The sequence below is a fragment of the Trachemys scripta genome, chromosome 6 (assembly GCF_013100865.1).
Source record: "Trachemys scripta elegans isolate TJP31775 chromosome 6, CAS_Tse_1.0, whole genome shotgun sequence".
In the NCBI taxonomy this organism is placed as follows: Eukaryota; Metazoa; Chordata; order Testudines; family Emydidae; genus Trachemys; species Trachemys scripta.
The window spans coordinates 123,789,542-123,803,903 of NC_048303.1; the positions used below are offsets into that span (position 1 = coordinate 123,789,542).

At 40.9% G+C, this 14,362-nt stretch overlaps 1 protein-coding gene and 1 non-coding gene across 2 annotated transcripts in view; both read left to right on the plus strand.

Moving 5' to 3' along the window:
* The window catches only part of DNAH6 (dynein axonemal heavy chain 6), a 190,541-nt gene that overhangs the window by 127,367 nt on the left and 48,812 nt on the right, over nt 1-14,362 (plus strand). The window contains exons 53-56 of the mRNA XM_034774925.1: nt 2,877-3,041; nt 5,587-5,654; nt 11,510-11,690; nt 13,916-14,095. Coding sequence (XP_034630816.1) covers nt 2,877-3,041; nt 5,587-5,654; nt 11,510-11,690; nt 13,916-14,095 — 594 coding nt within the window. The remainder of the gene's footprint in view (nt 1-2,876; nt 3,042-5,586; nt 5,655-11,509; nt 11,691-13,915; nt 14,096-14,362) is intronic.
* On the plus strand, nt 12,091-12,193 carry LOC117879688. Its single transcript, XR_004646345.1, has one exon. It is a non-coding gene; the product is annotated as a U6 spliceosomal RNA (small nuclear RNA).

The window sequence follows — 14,362 nt, forward strand, 5'->3', positions numbered from 1 at the left end:
TTTCTTTCCCTCCCTCTGAGAATCTTACTACTTGCCACATCCCTGAGTAAAGGGCCAGTGTACATGTTGGGATGCAGGATGGGAAAATTGTTACCTTTTTAAAATTATTTTCCTTGATTAACATCTTCACTAGTCTGTCACTCACCAAAAGAATACATATATAACTGAAAGGCATGTTTGTTCTGGGTGCATGTTTCAAAATTCATTCAGAGCTAAGTGAAGTTGAAGTTAGAATTTTACTGACATTAACCTTGTTTGAGAAATTATTTATTTGGGATTTGGGAGTACATGACGAGGGGCCCGGCCGAGTGACTAGGTTGCTAGGCAATGAGCTAAGGTGCCACTGCAGAGGGGTTAGTACTGAATAAAGGACTAGTGGAGATATTAATAACAGAAAGGAAATGATCATAGAATACATTTTCCATTCTGCCTACCCAGAGTTGATTATGCCCTAGGTAGGAACTCAGTGAGTTTAAACTCAGAACTTTTTGAGTAAAATATCCCTCCCTTGAGCGTAAGATTTTATTGTGCTTGAATAATTCAATCCTGAGTTAATTTTTAAACTTCAGACTTGCTATTAGGCCTGACTCAAACACCCTTTCCCCCCCTTTCACAAGCACTGAAATCAACCATGACAAAGTGTCTGTGTCTATAGCCCATGTATCATGACAGTGGTGTCACAGAACTGTAGTTTATTCAGCAGGAATAACTGTCCAATTTGTGAGTTACCCAACAATTTCTTTTAAAGTGAAAGCAGCACATATAGTTAATTGTTCACGGATATATTAAGCCTCAGTTATAATATTTTTCATTTGGCCCACAGACAGATATTTCTTGAATCCCATAGGCATGTCAGAGAAGCTATTCCTAGTTCTTCTGGCCCCAAGCTGTGACTATAAGCAGTCAGTACACATTGACTCGAGACCAAGGTTCTGATTTGAGTAGCCATCAGGATCAGTAACTGCAGGAAAGAAAAAGATATGCATAAGTGAATTTCCACCAATGTGTCGTATGTTTGTCAGTTTTCAATACCAGAGGTAAAACTTCAATGCTGTATTCATTGGCATGATATATATGGCACTGGGATCTGATGATTCACAACTCCCTCGAAATTCAAATATATTTCTTTATTTTGATTTATTTTCTTCCTTTTTGTAAATGTGCCTCTTAAAAATTTGTATGCTCGTTTAAAAAAAAAAAAGCATCAGCAACACCATAATATGTCCTGTAGCTAATGGATAATAGAAAACATGGCTTTGTTTGCATATTAACAAATGTAAACAAAAAGACCCGTACCCAATCCAAGAATTCCCAAGACACAATCATTCCTTTCAGAAAAGTGCAAGGTGAACACATATGCCCTGCACCTTGCCCTGAAAGTCAGCAGATCTGGAAGTGACAAAGGCATGAATAAATGTACTGAGAGCCATGTCCAAAAAAAAAGTCCCATTCTTCTCAATGAGCATACATGAAAAAAGCACTCTAGCCCATCCCTGTTATCTGATCATCCAGAAACAAACATGGATCCAATGGAACCCCCATATCTTCATGTCAACTAAGAAAAAAATAGTCATATCCTCTAAACTAAGGGACAGATGTTATCCTTGCATTTTCCTGTGCCTGAATGCTATATGTATAGTCCTCAGCAAAGACTTTGATTAAGTGTGCTTAACTATTTTGCTAAATAGAATTGATGTAAGCACACGTTGAAGTCTTCTGTTGAATTAGGACCATAATTCTGCCCAGTTTCCTGTTTCTGGTTCCCATAGTATAATGATTTTCTGTCTTGACTGTAGCCAATCAGAGATACAGGAAGAATGGGGCCCCTGGGCCCATAACACAGATAATAAAGAGCAGTGAGAGTGGGCAAGAGAATCCCGTTATTGGACACAACACCCTCAGGTTCTGAGCGCACTCCAGCAAACCACTTAAAGCTTAAAGCTAAACGTAAGCATAATACAGGATTGGGCTAGAGTGCGCCGCATTCTCCAGGATTGAGCCCATTGAGTCGTAGGACGCGGGGGTGTATGGGTCCTTCCCATATTTTGATCAAGTTTTGGAAATAACGTTTTCATTACCATTCTGTTTCTAAAGGGACATAACTATTTTTTAAATGTCTCGTGCCCTTTTTATGGACAGTGAGTTTGGAATTTTATGACCAGAAAAAAAGTTAGGCCCAAATCCAGCAAAGACCTTCGCACGTACATAACTTTATGTACCCGAGTAGGCCATTGACTTCAGTGGGACTATTCATGTGCATGAAGTTATGCATGTGTTTAAATGGTTGTAGGATCAGGGCCTAGTTTTGTACTTTCAGTTCTCATGTAAGTAAAGAATATTTTCTTCCCTCTCTATGTGTTTGCTTTAACACTGTCTAAATTCTGTTACATCACTGATTTGTGCTCTGAGAGAGTTCTGCAGTAAAACATGTAGGCTTGCTCCTGTTTAAAAAACAATGCATAATTTGGAGTGTATTTAATATCCATGGGATTTGGGCACATAACTCTGTTAGGCTCCTTTGAAAATCCAGCCACATCCTATAACAAAAATTAGAAAAGCAGAGAATAATAAGTGAACAGAAGAATATCATTGGGACCATCTTTTTGTTCTGTGTTTGTTCAACACGTATCACAATGGAGTCCTGGTCCATGACTATGCTCCTAGCCACTATGAAAACAACGAGGCGTCCTTGTGGCACCTTAGAGACCAACAAATTTATTTAGCCAATACAGTAATACAAATCATAAATAATAATAATTATTCTTCTCCTTGCATAAAGTGGAGAGTGTTTAATTTAATTTTGCATTTTAGTAATGAAGTATTTCAGTTACCAGTTACATGTAGAAAATACCTTAATCTGGTTTCTTTTTCTAAAGCTGAAGGAAATCTTGGACCCTGCACTGGAGCCTGTTCTTTTGAAGCAGACCTTTGTTTCTGGTGGAAGAATGCTTATTCGCCTTGGAGATTCTGACATTGATTATGACAGAAACTTTAGGTTCTACATGACAACTAAACTACCAAATCCACACTACCTTCCAGAGGTATGATGCAGCATTCTAAATTAATGGCATACAAATCGTAATCAATATTACTAGAAGGACATTATCAACTTCTGTTGGCCCACATTATTACAGACCTTCCCCTGGTATCTTTTATAATTAAAGTTTTAAAACAGGTGAACAGAAAAAAACCCGTGTCCTTTCATTCCATGAGTGAATGTAGCACAGTAGAGTCCAACATGGCCATGCTAGTGTATGTGAAAACGTTCATGGACGTATCGACCGTTCTGACGAAGAGAGGTTTGCTCCTGCTGCACAGCATCACCAGGGTTGAGTCATGCCTCAGGGCTCAGCCATTGTGTTGTGTCCCATATTGGAGGTTCACAATACAGGGCCACTGGAATTGTTGGAATCCTGTATGTGGGATCTTCCAGAAGATCCTGCCACCTGGAGGGGTGAGCTCTGTCACATGCTTCTCAAATATTAACAACATGACAGCATGGCTTCCAGTGAAGACCCTCATTCACTAATGGACAAGCTGTATGGCCTATTTGAAGGACCTGTGGAGGGTACTCCTAATGGGCTTTCTTAGGAGATCCTACTGTCTGAAAAGGGATTGTTTCATTAGTGGTTCCTCTGAAAATCCGCAACTAGTGAGAGCCTCCACAATCAACTCCCACCCAAAAACCTCACTGCAAGAAGGGTAGCACAGCTAGTAGGATTTCCTAGAAAATTTACAGATGTCTAACCCTTTCTAGACAGCTATGGGATCTAGCCAGATGCTGGATGGTGTAGGACTGGGTAACTGTGATGTAATTGCTTTGATTAAGGAGGTACTTGCAGGCAACTGATACACATTTTATTTCATAATTCTGTTACTTTATTTTGAGGTTCATATGGTCCTGTATTTTGTATTTATATGCTGTATCATCCAGTTTCCACACATAATATCGGCTGTTACTTTATTTTGAAAGCATTTTGAAAATCAAGCAATCTGCTGAAGTGCGTAACAGTAGAAACTCAGGTTTGAAAAGACGCACTGTCAGCTACGTGGGCCAAGGGATAAGGAGACCTCCATTCTGATCCTGGTTCTGATGTTGACTTGGAGTGTGACAGTAGCCAAGTCACCTAAGCCCTCTGTGTCTGTTAATTTGACAGTCACAGCAAATTAAAGATGCCCCCATAGGCCTCATGGTCTGAAGGACTAAGAACTGGGGTGGAAGCCAGGAATTTAGGAGTTCATTCTATTCCAAAGTGTAGGCAACTGGTCATAATCATTCTTTGTTCTTATGTAGCACTTTAAAGGCATGTTTTATTTATGTTCACAGCCCCCCAGGAGACAGACAACTAAATTCCATTTCTTACTACTCTAGCTTTTAAGTCACTGCGGTAGGCTGACTTTCAGAATAGCTGAGCACCACAACGTCAATTGAAGTCAGTCGGAAATGTTGGTGCTCAGCACTTCTCCAAATCCAGCCCTGCGTGTTTAGACCAGCTTGTGTGATTAGGCATTTCACTCTTGTCAGTATTTAAACAGCCACACACGTATGCATGCCACATCCTTCTTTAAGATCACGGCTTAAAAGTGATCCCTGTTTCTTACTGTGCATGCCCCAGGCTACTTTTCAAATATTCGAGTCTTTTGTACTTTATAGCTATATTTCTCAAACTTGCCATCCCTTATACTAGTCACTGCAGACTGGTTTCATGTGAAATTCAAAGTTTATAGCTAGGGCCTGTCATGGTGTGCACAGCCGGCCCCTCTTCTGAAGGCCCAGTTGCCTTCCCAAATAAGTCCAGGGAGACATCAGCTTTGTGCAACACCGTGTCCTTTATTCTTCAAGCATTTTCCCACCAACATTGTCCAACTATATACAATCTTTACAGGTTTCTCGTCTATTGCAGGCTGGGTCAGTAACCAGGACTTCCACTTCCCTTTCTGACTGACCTCTCTCTCTGGCTGTCCCGTGCCTTCTGACTCCTTTCCAGCCTTTGTAGCTCCTGGCCTACCAGGCTGGCAGGTGTTGTCAATTGCCAGGCAGACATAAGGCTTTTCATCCAGCCCCAATCGATCCCCCTTGATTGGGGCTGGCATGGCAGGGGCTGATTAGGTGTGTTTGCAGCAGCACCCTGCCACAAGGCCCATTTTGGTCAATTTCACGGTGATAGGATTTAAAAAATCATAAATTTCATGATTTCAGCTATTTTTCCTGGCTGTGAATTTGGTAGGGCCCTATTTATAGTTTCAGCCTTTTTTGAGCTATGCCACTGGAAATGATTACAAGAACAGTTATTGTGCAAAGTGAAAAACATACTTTTATTTCATCCTCTCATCCCTCCAAAAGTTGGATCAAACTCCCAAAAAATCACTTTTGGACATAAACCAACCATGTGAAATTTCAGCTCAAATGGAAATTTTTGAGTAAGTTGTGAACAGCTGTAAATTAAAGTTTAGATTGGAAAAGCCTTCTCAGCCATAACTATATCTTCACTGTGGGTGCCATTATTATTCTTAACTAAACCCCTTATTTTATTGTATTAACCTACATAGAAATAATTTTTGTCATTTGTTGTGTTTATTCTACAGGTGTGTATTAAAGTTACTATAATCAATTTCACTGTAACCAGATCTGGCCTGGAGGATCAGCTGCTAAGGTTTATAACTTTTATTCCCATTATTTATTTCACAGTAGTTGCTTTTAAATGTTTAAGGTGACACCCAGATAAAATGAACAAGGAAAACAATAAAGAAAATGTTTTTCCACCTATTTATATAAAGTACCAAGTCACAATCACCAATAACTTAAGGACAACCTATTTCTCGCCTTAGTATGCATGTTTTCTAAGGTACCCAGATGAGTACCCAGAAATCACCTACTACAGGACAGGCCCAACAAGGACAATAACAGAACACCACTGGCCATCACATACAGCCCCCAGCTAAAATCTCTCCAGCGCATTATCCACGATCTTCAACGTATCCTGTAAAATGATCCCTCACTCTCACAGACCTTGGGAGGCAGGCCAGTCCTCGCTTACAGACAACCCCCAAATCTGAAGCAAATACTCACCAGCAACTACACACCACACCACAGAAACACCAACCCAGGAACCAATCCCTGTAGCAAACCTTGTTGCCTACTCTGTCCCCACATGTACTCTGGTGACACCATCAGAGGACCCAACCACATCAGCCACACCATCAAGGGCTCATTCACCTGCACATCCACTAATGTTATATATGCCATCATGTGCCAGCAATGCCCCTCTGCCATGTACATTGGCCAAACCGGACAGTCCCTCCGCAAAAGAATAAATGGACACAAATCGGACATCAGGAATGGTAACATACAAAAGTCAGTAAGTGAACACTTCAATCTCCCTGGTCATTCTATTACAGATTTAAAAGTCACTATCATTGAACAAAAAAACTTCAGAAACAGACTTCAAAGAGAAACAGCAGAACTAAAATTCATTTGGAAATTTAACACCATTAATCTGGGCTTGAATAGGGACTGGGAGTGGCTGGCTCATTACAGAAGCAGCTTTTCCTCTCCTGGAATTGACACCTCCTCCTCTATTATTGGGAGTGGACTACATCCACCCTGATTGAATTGGCCCTGTCAATACTGGTTCTCCACTTGCAAAATAACTCCCTGCTCTCCATGTGTCAATATATAATGCCTGCATCCATTCTATGCATCTGAAGAAGTGAGGTTTTTAACCCACGAAAGCTTATGCCCAAATAAATCTGTTAGTCTTTAAGGTGCCACCAGACTCCTTGTTGTTTTTGTAGATACAGACTAACACGGCTACCCCCGATACATGTTTTCTAAAGCGTCTTATGCTGGGATAGGGTATATCTAATTCTTTAAGTATTGTAGTAGGAATCATCTATTTGTAAAGTATTGTAATAGGAATCAGCTATTTGTAACTCAGGATACATAATTACTTACATTTTTCTAATACTGTGTCTAATAGGCTAGATTTAAAAGTCATGACCCCTTATTTGACTTTAGGGGGAGCTGAATCAAGCCCATATAATGAGCATTGAACATGCAGATGTGACATATGTGATATTGTTTGTATTAATACCAAATGACAATATCCTAAATTTACTTTGGATTATAGGACAAGATCAGACCTGCATTGATTTTAAAGTGAGAAATATACCCAGAACATGGGGTTCTTCTTTGAGTGGGTGAAGACATGTATTACATTCATGTGTTCATGTCCAGTGCACTGAAGCCAGAGAACTTTGCTTAGCAGTACCCATTGGAGCAGCGCTCATGCCCTCTGTCCCTTGTAGCCCCTTCCCAAGCTATATAAGGGTGATGCTGCCCCGACCCCTGTCAGTTCCTTCTTTCCACCTGTGGCTTGAGTCAGAGTGGTGTCTCACTTCATGTTCTTCATCACTTTGTGTTTGGTACTGATACCCGCTTCAGTACCGCATGTGTGTGATACATTTACCTCTACTCAAAGTGCCTTTGACTGTACATCATCAGTGCCAGTTAGGCTGGTGTGTTAGACTGCGGATGAGTCAGGCTGTTTATTGGCTCCCTCTAGGGTAGCTCCTCCATTACTGACAGACAGCTTGGAAGGAACTTCAGGATCGAGTGCAGAAATGCCTTCCTCTCCTTTGCCTTTGCAGTACCACTCAGAGACTTTCAAGACCTCCTGGGATCACCATTGGTACTGGGATTGGTTCCACTCCTGCAGTAGGGACAAAGCTTCCAGGCCTATCTCCTACTCGTCACTAATGTTGTATCCCTATCCACTGTAGCCTCCTAGGAATCCGTGGGTGGTTCTTCGTTCAGCGAGGTCCTGATCGTCGGCTCAGTCCAGGACTAGATCACTTGTTCCTCAGATGGTCTCTCCAGGTGAGCCACCTGTGCTACAGCCACAGACTAAGGGGGCTTCCTCTGACCTGATGCAATCTGATCCGTTGATTCAGTCAAATGTATTACCACAAGAGATTCCAGTAGTTCCACTTCCCTCTTCTACATCTTCACCAGATGATGCTACAGTGCCTAAATCCGCTGTACTGGAGGATTTTAAATCTTATCAAGCTCTCCTGAGATTAACGGCATCGTCATTGGGTATTCAGGCTGAGTTTGTTCAGGAGAACGCCCATAAGTTAGTGGATATTCTTCAATCCTCAGCTCCTGAGAGAGTCACTCTTCCTATGAATGAAGTGATATTGGAGCTTGCCATATCTCTGTGTAGACCTCAGCATCTATAACATCCATGGCTAAGCATACTAATAAGAGATATTGTGCTTCAAGGTTTCAAGTATTTTTTTCTCTCATCCACCCTCTAATTCCCTGGTTGTGACTGAGGCAAATGAGAGGGTATGGGAGTGGAGATATAAATTTACACCTAAAGACAAAGAGTCTAAAAGGTTAGATTTGATGGGGAGAAAAGTGTTTTCAACCTCCTTATTGCAAATGTGAATTGCCAACCAGAAAGCGTGATTGTCTAAATATGACTTTGCAAATTGGGATGCCAAGTTACCAGAATTCTTCATGGAAGAGTTTAAGACATTTATTGCAGAGGGCTGTTTGGTGGCCAAGACGTCTTCACAGTCAGCACTGGATGTAGCAGATATTCCATGCAGATATGTGGCTTCAGCTATGATGATGAGGATGGCCTCATGGCTACAGATCTCTGGCCTAGCTCCTGAAGCTCCACAGACCATAAAGGACATACCATTTGATGGTCAGTTTTTGTTTTCTGAGAGAACTGATGAGACTTTACATTCTTTTAAGGACTCTTGAGCTACTTTACAGTCTTCTGGGGGTTTCTATCTACACCACAAAGGGATGTCATTTTGTAGGTCAGCAATAACACTAGCAATGTTGCGCTGAGTGATACCTTCACCAGTCATCCTACTCCGCTAGGCTGCAAGACTTCCCCAGAAAAGGACATCATAGAGGAGAAGATCTTCTGAATCTAGTGTTAGCCAACCAACCTATCCTCCTCCATCTTCAGGGGGGCAGCCTGTTTGATTTTGTGATCAAGAGCAGCACACACATTGTGGATCTCCCACATCTCTTCATCTGCTTCCTGAGCTGCTGACTCAGCACCATGGTCAGGTTGTTCATCCAGTGCTGAGCAGTCCACACCTCATGGCATAGATGGTACATGGCTCGATGCGTAGGTAGGGCAATGCTTGGAAGCAGTTCAGAGGATCCTGCTTAATAGTAGAAAACCACCTACTTATTTGGTCTGGTCAAGATCTAAGGGAATTCAATCCATGCCAGCTTGTGTTCAGGACATTTTGGAGAGCCTGTTATATTTGAAGTCCTTGGGTCTAGGTCTTAGCTCACTGAGGGTTCATTTGGTGGCAAATCTCAACATTCCATCCTCTGATCCAAGGAAAGTCGATTTTCTCAAACTCCATGGTAGTAAGATTGCTGAAAGATGTTGTCCACCTGTTTCCACTTGTGAAGGAAATGGTCCCATTCTGGGACATTAATACTATGCTGGCTGCCCTCATGGATCCTCTGATTGAGCCGATAGCAACCTGCGTGTTGTCTCTCCTCTTGTGGCTATAACATCCATAATAAGAGTCGGCGAATTACAAGCCTTAATGGAAGAACCTCCATATAATCAGTTCTTCAGAGACAAAGTTTCCTTAAGACCATAGCCAAAGATTTTGTCCATGTGGTTTCAGTTTTACCTTAACCAAGTTATTTACTTGCCTATATTCTTTCCGAAGCCACACTCAAATGCAAATGAGCAGCATATCCAGATGTTAGATGTGAGGCTGTGCTTGACATTGTATTTGGAAAGAACTAAACTATTTCATTCAACACCTTGACTTTTTGTCAAACGAAAGGTCAGCTGGTCTCCACACAGAGGTGGGTAACTTACGGGCTCACTCAATGAGAGCCCAACAGACATCTCTCTCATTTCTCAGCAATGTTTCAGTATTGTACGTTTGCAGGGCTGCTACATGGTCTTCCATGAATATTTTTATCAAATATTGTGCTATTACCATGACATCTAGGTCAGATGCAAGCTTTGGGATGGCAGTTGTGCAGTCACTGTTTAAGTAGACACTTAGTCCCATGTCTTACAAGTACTGCTTGAGAGTCACCTGAGTGGAATACATGTCTGTAACCACTTGAAGAAGAAAAGATGGTTTCTGACCTGCATTGTACCTGTCGTTCTTTGAGATGTGGGTGAAGACGTGTATATTGCACCACGTACCCTCCATGCCCACTGCATCAGAGTCTCCAACCTCAGCTTTGAGTGCGAAGGAACTGAGCCCAGTCAGGGTGGCGCTGCTGTTAGATAGCCTGGGCAGGGGCTACTTGGGTCAGAAAGTGCCAGGACAGGTACTGCCCATACAGGTACTGCTAAGCAAAGTTCTCTGGCTTCAGTGCGCTGGGCACGCACACACCTGAGTGGAATACCTATCTGCACGCACATCTCGAAGAACAACAATAACAATACAGGTAAGTAACCGTCTTGTTTGGGTGGATGGTGTCAGATGTATTTTTCTGTTCTGAATAACTGACTAACAATTATGTTTAAAATAACTATTACTATTTGATATTCTATCAGTTATATCTAGTTTCTTTACATAGAGCTGTAAGTAAATGCATTTTTAAATTATAAAGAGTGATTTACATAAATATTTATCTTGTGGGTGTATCTATAAAGCCCCATTTCATCACATATCTTAAGCCTGTGCTTAACTACAAGCATGTGAGTACAGTAATTCCTTTAAAGACTATAGAGTTACTTGGGCACTTAGATTTAAGCACGTGTTTAAGTGCTTTGCTGGTTCTGGGCCTCAATTTCTGTTCTGTTCAGATCCTTAAACAGTGCCTGTCACCTTGTACCAATAATTACCTTACAGAGCTAGCAAAGATTACAACAGGTTACCATGTTCTTAAAGTAGGAAGTACCTGTGGTGACCCTGCGGTCACACTTAGCAAATAGTGACTTTTTAATATCTTCTGCAGTATTTTCCTATATAGTCAGTTAAAGAAGGTTATTAATCTTACACCTCAGCTAGGCAATAACTTTGTGTTCCCCTGGGAACCTCATGGAGCTGCATGTTCCATGCCAGAGGGCCAAATCCCCTAACTTCCACTGCTGGACTTAGGGTGGGAGGGAAGCTTCTGCTCCCTCCCTGATCCTCAGCTTGGCCAGGAGCTGAATGGCCCTGATGTAATTTAGAGTAGCCTAAGAACTGCTGTAAGTTACGTTGGCTCCTTTGACTTGGACTGCCAGAGGATATTACACTCTGGTTTCACTCCTAGACTGCTTAGTAACATCCACTGTGCCACATGGGGATTCTCCCTATGTTAGGGGAATCCATAATTACTCTGCATTCCCATTATGCCACTGGAGAAGCACAGAAGGGATGGAGTGAGGGGCCAGGAGTGTTTGGGAAAATTTGTTGGAATGAACTGGATCACTAAACAAAAAGGCAGTGAGGGCAAGAGAGAACAGGTGATACAGCTATTAACCAGAACTTCAAACTTCTTTTCTAGTGATGTTGTGCGACTGGAGAAACCTGAGCTTGAGGAACAAAGAACCCAGCTCATTGTGAGAATCAATGCTGATAAAAATCAGTTGAAAGCTATTGAAGACAAAATTCTAAAAATGTTGTTTACTTCTGAAGGAAACATCCTAGACAAAGAAGAACTCATCAACACACTCCAGGAATCAAAGGTAAGAGAGACTTTTACAATACCTTGTTTTAATTAAAAATAAGTGATATATTTAGGGCTGTATGAAATGTTACACAGGGAAAGAATTCTCAGATTTATGTTTCTCCTTTATACATTAACTTTTACAGATCCACAGTTCTAAAATAATAGGCCAAGCTTTCAAAACCCAGACCCATGTAGTGCAGTTAGTCTGACTTAGGGGTCATGTGTCCCAATATAAAACCATTTGAAAAATCTAAATGAATTATATCCAGTAGTTTCCTATCTGTTGTTTTCGTTAATATTTTAATATTGTAGATTCGCATGTTAATATTGTAGGTTAGCCAGGCAATATTTAACCCTACAAAATTCATGGTTGTTTATTACTATCATAAAAATATTCTGCTAATGTGGTTGCCATTTTGCTTCGTCAGCACATATACTAAAATTGGAACGATACAGAGAAGATTAGCATGGCCCCTGCGCAAGGATGACATGCAAATTCGTAAAGCGTTCTATATTTGGGGGGGAGAGAAGGGATAGCTCAGTGTTTTGAGCATTGGCCTGCTAAACCCAGGGTTGGGAGTTCAATCCTTGAGGGGGCCATTTAGGGATCTGGGGCAAAAATCTGTCTGGGGATTGGTCCTGCTTTGAGTAGGGGGTTGGACTAGATGACCTCCTGAGGTCCCTTCCACCCCTGATATTCTATGATTAAAAAGTACCACACTGTGTATGAGACACCACAATAGTAGTAATACCTCACAATCTCCCCTTACCACTTACAATAGGGAATAGCTGTTAACTGTGTGGAATCTGTTGGCAAATGCTAACTTTATTAGTTGTCACTCTAAGTATATTTGGCTAGAGATTTTTTCTTTATGAAAAAATAGTTTTCTTATTTAAAGAATTCATGTGCGATAATTATGTAGCGGTTTCACTTTGCTTATCAAGGCTAAGTTCAGTTACACTTGTTCATATTGAATTGTATCTTACTCCACAAGTAATCCCCCTGAAGTAAATGGGACTCTGCCTAATTGCTCCCCAATGTGAATAAGGACTAAGCAGTCTTACCAAATGGGACTGTTTGCAAAGTAAGATTCTACTCGGTGTGAAAGCCGCAGTAAAGATCTAGCTGTGAATTGTAGAATTCCTTAGGTTGGCCTCGTTCTCAATGGACAAAAGTCTGCTTTACAAAAACCACAGTCCCAGTTGGTCAAAGCTGGCCCTCTAGTTGGTGGTCTGAGCCACATATTGAGCACGCCATGAAGAATGAACTACCATTTCACTCCGAAAGATGGTCCTTTCGAGTCAGGCCTGAGACACACCAGGTGGGTAGTGTGGGGAAGCTCGCACTGCTGTTACCCTTGTAGTATCAGCACAGTGCATCATTTGGGTTAGGAAAAATGTAACCTCTCATTCTAAAGTCTTTCTGGCTGATTTTGGCCCATAACATTCACATTCTCAAAAGTGTAATAAATTAAACTAAAAGCCGGAAAATCAGACCCATCTGTTATACATTTATTTGCATGTAGAGTTTTGGAATAGTCATCTACATTTCGGGGCAGAGCTTCAGATGGAGTAAATTGGCATAGCTTCATTGAGGCTTAGGAGCCGGCCCATAATTTCCAGCAGAGTGTAGGCCATCATTCTAGCATGATGTTAAGCAAACCTCTTTTTCCCATTCTCTCCAGCACTGAGGCTGATAAGTTGCTTGCTTTGTGTGTATGGTTATATTCTTCAATTAATTATTTGGTAAACATTCTAAATACATTTTCCTCTTTTTTTTTTTTTTTTCCCTTGTCATAATTTTTCATGATCTTCTGGGATACTGCCTCTGCTAAAAAACCTACCAGTTATTCTTGGGGATGTAAACTGGTGTTGTTGACTAATGACATTGTCAATATAAGTTACAAAATGCAGCATAATACATTGATTTGCATAAATGGTTGGCATTTCATTTTAAATGATCAAAGGAACGAATATTCTCTTCTAAAAGTATCCAATAACTAAGACGTAACCAAACCTGGATCTTGAGTTTCTGGTTTGTGACAGACAAAAGTTCTCTGTAGCTCTTGGAATAGAAGAATGCCTCCCTCAGCATGAGATGGCGCTTACATGTCTTTGGCGAGTGATGCATAAAATTACACCAGTGCCACCAACATCAAATGAGGAGTTTGCTCCTTGTGCTCCGAGCTTTCTCTCTCATGAAATGTTTTCTAAAATGCTATTAAAACTTGTTTCTTTTAGGTTACATCTGGTGCCATTAAAACAAGGCTAAAAGAAGCAGAATCTACTGAAGAGAAGATAAACACTGCTCGTGAAAAATACCGCCCTGTTGCTACTCGAGGGTCTGTCATGTACTTTGTAATTGCAAGTCTGTCAGAGATTGATCCCATGTATCAGTTTTCCTTAAAATATTTTAAGCAGGTTAGTTTCATTTTTCTTTGGAGTAAATAGCATTTAGTATATGAATAGAAATAGTTATATATAACAGGCAGCAAAATTTAAGCCTTTAAGAAGTGTTTTTTCATTACACCAAAAAAGAATTCATTCTGTTTCTAATGTTATGATACATTTGGAAAATTAGTAATGTTATAAAACTTCCAAATATGATTCTAAGTACTGTTTCCAAATTTAGACATACATTTAGGTGTCTAGAGATAAGTTGTCTGATTTTCAAAATTGCAGAACACC